At 56.7% G+C, this 5,250-nt stretch overlaps 1 protein-coding gene across 1 annotated transcript; it reads right to left on the bottom strand.

Moving 5' to 3' along the window:
* Nucleotides 1-288: 288 nt before the first annotated feature.
* Nucleotides 289-2,582, bottom strand: LOC144490104 (uncharacterized). Its single transcript, XM_078207914.1, has 2 exons — nt 2,548-2,582; nt 289-1,571 (listed from the first exon to the last, which is right to left on the bottom strand). Exons 1-2 carry the CDS (start codon nt 2,580-2,582, stop codon nt 419-421), a joined length of 1,188 nt encoding a protein of 395 aa, XP_078064040.1. The 3' UTR covers nt 289-418.
* Between the last annotated feature and the right edge of the window lie 2,668 nt (nt 2,583-5,250).

The raw sequence follows: 5,250 nt of genomic DNA, 5'->3' as shown, positions 1-5,250 counted from the left end.
GAGAGAGCGACAGAGAGCGATAGAGAGAGAATGATAGAGAGAGCGATAGAGAGAGCGATGGAGAGAGAGCGATAGAGAGCGATAGAGAGAGAGCGATAGAGAGCGATAGAGAGAGAGCGATAGAGAGAGAGCGATAGAGAGAGAGCGATAGAGAGAGAGCGATAGAGAGAGAGTGATAGAGAGAGAGAGAGCGATAGAGAGAGAGAGCGATAGAGAGAGAGAGCGATAGAGAGAGAGAGCGATAGAGAGAGAGAGCGATAGAGAGAGAGGGAGAGAGCGATAGGGAGAGAGAGCGACAGGGAGAGAGAGCGATAGAGAGAGAGAACATAACTGGGTTTGGTTGCTGCCAGGTTTGGGCCCTCGGCGGAAGGGTGAGGATGGGGCAGTGGGTGCGTTCCCCCTCCCCACCGTCGTGCGCTCAGGCATGGACCCGCTGGTGCTTGAGGAGGTGAGAGGACTGGCTGAAGCGCTTGCCGCAGACGGCGCAGGGGAAAGGGCGCTCGCCGGTGTGGACCCGCTGGTGGCGCCGCAGGTTGGAGGAGACAGTGAAACGCTTGCCGCAAAGGCGGCAGGCGAAGGGCCTCTCGCCGGTGTGGACCCGCCGGTGGGTGAGCAGGCAGTCGGCGCCACTGAAGCGTTTGCCGCAGTCGGGGCAGGCGAAGGGGCGCTCGCCCGAGTGGACCCGCTGGTGTGTGAGGAGGCTGGAGGAGACGGTGAAGCCCTTGCCACAGAGCGGGCAGACGAAGGGCCTCTCGCCGGTGTGGAGGAGGCGGTGGGCCAGCAGGTGGGCCGACTCGCCGAAGCCCTTGCCGCAGGCCGAGCAGACGTAGGGCCGTTCGCCGGTGTGGACCCGCTGGTGCCGCAGCAGCTTAGAGGACTGCCCGAAGGCCTTGCCGCAGAGCGGGCAGGAGAAGGGGCGTTCGCCAGTGTGGACGCGCCCGTGCACCTTCAGCTCGCCGGCGCTCTTGAAGCGCTTGCCACACTGTCCGCAGCCGAAGGCCCGCTCCTCGGTGTGGACCCGCCGGTGGGTCAGCAGGTGAGAGGAGCTGGCGAAGGCCTTGCCGCACTCGCCGCAGGCGAAGGGCCGCTCGCCCGAGTGGACCCGCCGGTGGATCTCCAGCTCCGACGGGTAGATGAAGCCCCGGCCGCACTCGCCGCACTTGTAGGGCAGGCCGGCCCGGCTGTGGCAGCGGCACCGGTGCCGGGTCAGCTCGGAGGGCCGGCTGAAGCACAGGCCGCACACCGGGCAGGCGTGGGGCCTCTCGCCGCTGTGCACCAGCCGGTGGGCCTTCAGCCCGTGCCGCTGGCCGAAGCGCTTGCCGCAGTCGCCGCACTGGTAGACCCGCCCGTGGGCCGCCCGGTGCTTCTCCAGCCACAGCCGCGACTTGAAGGTGCGTCCGCACAGCGGGCAGGCCAGCGGGTGCCCCCCTCCTCCTCCACCACCACCGCCCCCCCTCGCCACCCCCTCCCTTCCCGGCGCCTGGTGCGTCATTCCCGGTGAATCCGGCGGTCCCGTCGGCTCCCGAAGTGGTGACTCGTCGCGGAGACCTCCTGGCTCCTGTCCCGGTGACCTGCACGGTAAAGAAGGCGAGGGTTACAAAGGAAACACGGCAACTCGAAGGAGGAGGCCATTCGGCCCTTCGACCCTCTTCCGCCATTCATCTCGATCACGGCTGATCATCAAATTCAATACCCTGATCCTGCCTCCCAACCATACCCCTCGATCCCTTTAGCCCCAAGAGCTAATGGCGGCACGGTGGCACAGCGGTTAGCACTGCTGCCTCACAGCGCCAGGGAGCCGGGTTCAATTCCAACCTCGGGTCACTGTCTGTGTGGAGTTTGCACCTTCTCCCCGTGTCTGCGTGGGTTTCCTCCGGGCGCTCCGGTTTCCTCCCACAGTTAGTTTAGGCGGATTGGCTACGCTAAGTTGCCCCTTAGTGTCCCGGGATGCGTAGGTTAGAGGGATTACTGGGGTAAATATGGGGATTATGGGGTCTGGATGGGATTGTGGTTGGTGCAGACTCGATGGGCCGAATGGCCTCCTTCTGCACTGTAGAGATTCTATGACACGGATGAGTTGGGCCGGAGGGCCTGTTTCCGTGCTGGACATCTCGATGACTCTCCCTCTCTCTCTCTTGAGTGGATCCCACTTCTGGAGGAGCTGGAGGGAGGGGAAGAGGGGAGATCACTCCCCCCACTGGGCGTCCCCGGGGCTCAAGGTATATCCTCCAGGAAAGATTGGAGGGTCTGGTCATCGATCACACTGCAGGGCACGAACTTGGGCAGTCTCGTTTTCTACATGGAGAGGGCGACTGCGCGTTTGACCGCAAAGGAATGTTGGGTGCCACACGTATTGACGCAGAAGGTGGTCGTTGGGCCCAGGGTTGGTGGGGGGGGGGAGGGTCCATGATGGAGGTGGCGAGAGTATGGCGTACAAATCTTTCTTTCCCTGCTTGGCACCGATGCCACCGCGGCAAACTTCCCCCCCCGCCATCTCCTGCCCACCCCACCAATTCCTGCCATCATGGGGGGGGGGGGCATGGTTACCGTCTGTTTGGATATTGCATTCCATGGTCAGCCATGATCAGAATGAATGACAGACCAGGGTCAAAGGGCCAAATGGCCTCCTCCTGCTTCTAGTTTCTATGTAAGAAGTCTCACAACACCAGGTTAAAGTCCAACAGGTTTATTTGGTAGCAAATACCATAAGCTTTCGGAGCGCTGCTCCTTCGTCAGATGGAGATGGATTTTCCACTCCATCTGACGAAGGAGCAGCGCTCCGAAATAAAACTGTTGGACTTTAACCTGGTGTTGTGAGACTTCTTACTGTGTTCACCCCAGTCCAACGCCAGCATCTCCACATCACGGTAGCACAGTGGTTAGCACTGCTGCTTCTGCTGATCGGTAATGGGAATTAAGGGTTATGGGGATCAGGCGGGTAAGTGGTACTGATCCACGTCAGATCAGCCATGATCTTATTGAATGGCGGGGCAGGCTCGAGGGGCTAGATGGCCTACTCCTGCTCCTATTTCTTATGTTCTTATGTTCACAGCTCCAGGGTCCCGGGTTCGATTCCCGGCTCGGGTCACTGTCTGTGTGGAGTTTGCACATTCTCCTCGTGTCTGCGTGGGTTTCCTCCGGGTGCTCCGGTTTCCTCCCACAGTCCAAAGATGTGCGGGTTAGGTTGATTGGCCAGGTTAAAAAAAAAAATTGCCCCTTAGAGTCCTGGGATGCGTGGGTTAGAGGGATTAGCGGGTAAAATATGTGGGGGTAGGGCCTGGGTGGGATTGTGGTCGGTGCAGACTCGATGGGCCGAATGGCCTCCTTCTGCACTGTAGGGTTTCTATGATTTCTATGTCTAGTTTCTATACCAGCTCCCCCCCTCATAAACAGTTTGGAAGAGTGAGAGGGGATCTCAAAGAAACTTATAAAATTCTAACAGGGTTAGACAGGGTAGATTCAGAAAGAATGTTCCCCATGGTGGGGGGAGTCCAGAACTAGGGGCTCATAGTTTGAGGATGAGGGGAAAACCTTTTAGGACTGAGGTGAGGAGAAATTTCTTCACCCAGAGGGTGGAGAATGTGTGGAATTCACTCCCACAGAAAGTAGTTGAGGCCAAAACGTTGTGCGATTTCAAGAAGGAGTTAGATATAGAGCCATAGAATCTCTACAGTGCAGAAGGAGGCCATTTGGCCCACCGAGCCTGCACTGACAACAATCTCACCCAGGCCCTATCCCCGTGTATTTACCCTGCTGATCCCCCCTGACATGCCCTGTGAGGTAGCAGTGCTAGCCACTGTGCCACCGTGTTGACCAGGTTTCCTGAACTGAGCTAGTCCCATTTACCTGCGTTTGGCCTGTATCCCTCTATAAACCTTTCCCATCCACGGACCTGTCCAAATGTCTTTTCAATGTTGTAATTGTACCCGCTGCCCCGACCACCTCCTCTGGCAGCTCATTCCATACACGCACCACCCTCTGTGTGAAAAAGTTGCCCCTCGGGTCCCTTTCCCCTCTTATCGTAAACCTACGCCCTCTAGTTTTCATAGAAATCACAGAAACCCTACAGTACAGAAAGAGGCCATTCGGCCCATCGAGTCTGCACCGACCACAATCCCACCCAGGCCCTACCCCCATATCCCCACATATTTTACCCACTAATCCCTCTAACCTACGCATCCCAGGACACTAAGGGGCAATTTTTAGCACGGCCAATCAACCTAACCCGCACATCTTTGGACTGCGGGAGGAAACCGGAGCACCCGGAAGGAAACCCACGCAGACACGAGGAGAATGTGCAAACTCCACACAGACAGTGACCCCGAGCCGGGAATCGAACCCGGGTCCCTGGAGCTGTGAAGCAGCAGTGCTAACCCACTGTGCTACCGCGCCGCCCTAGTTTTGGACTTCTCCCTACCCGGGGGGGGTAAAGACCTTGGGCTATTCACCTTCTCTCTGGCCTCTCATGATTTTACAAATCTCTATAAGGTCACCCCCTCATCCTCCTACCCACTCCAGGGAAAAAAACGTCCCAGCCTATGCAGCCTCTCCTTATAATTCAAACCTCCCGATCCTGGTAACCAACTTGTAAATTTTGTTTTTCACCCTTTCCAGTTTAATAACATCCTTCCTACAGCAGGACTGGCAATGCCCTTGACTAAACAACTACAACCCCCCCACAACACTGGCATTAGAAATACCAAGCCTAGACTTGGCACGCAAGGAGTGCCATTTGAACCCATTGCCTTTGCTGTTACAATTTAGGCTTAAGACTAACATTTGAGTTCGGTCCAAAATTACAAATGGGGGTTAGCATCAGGGCTTTGATTTGATTTATTCTCGTCACATAGAATCCCTACAGTGCAGAAGGAGGCCATTCGGCCCATCGAGTCTGCACCGACCACAATCCCACCCAAGCCCTATTTCCGTAACCCCAAACATTTACCCTTCTAATCCCCCTGACACTAGAGGCAATTTACCAATCTTGGCACGGCCAATCAACCTAACCCGCGCGTCTTTGGACTGTGGGAGGAAACCGGAGCACCCGGAGGGAAACCCACGCAGACACGGATCATCATGTGCACAGATCTACATGTATTAGTGTACAGTAAAAAAACAATGTTTCTTGTGCACTATACAGACAAAGCATCAGGGAGAAGGGAAGGAGAGGGTGCAGAATGTAGTGTTACAGTCATAGCTAGGGTGTAGAGAAAGATCAACTTAATGCGAGGTAAGTCCATTCGAAAGTCT

This window comes from Mustelus asterias, unplaced genomic scaffold (assembly GCF_964213995.1).
Source record: "Mustelus asterias unplaced genomic scaffold, sMusAst1.hap1.1 HAP1_SCAFFOLD_2876, whole genome shotgun sequence".
Lineage (NCBI taxonomy): Eukaryota > Metazoa > Chordata > Chondrichthyes > Carcharhiniformes > Triakidae > Mustelus > Mustelus asterias.
This window is presented reverse-complemented; position numbering and strand designations above follow the sequence as displayed.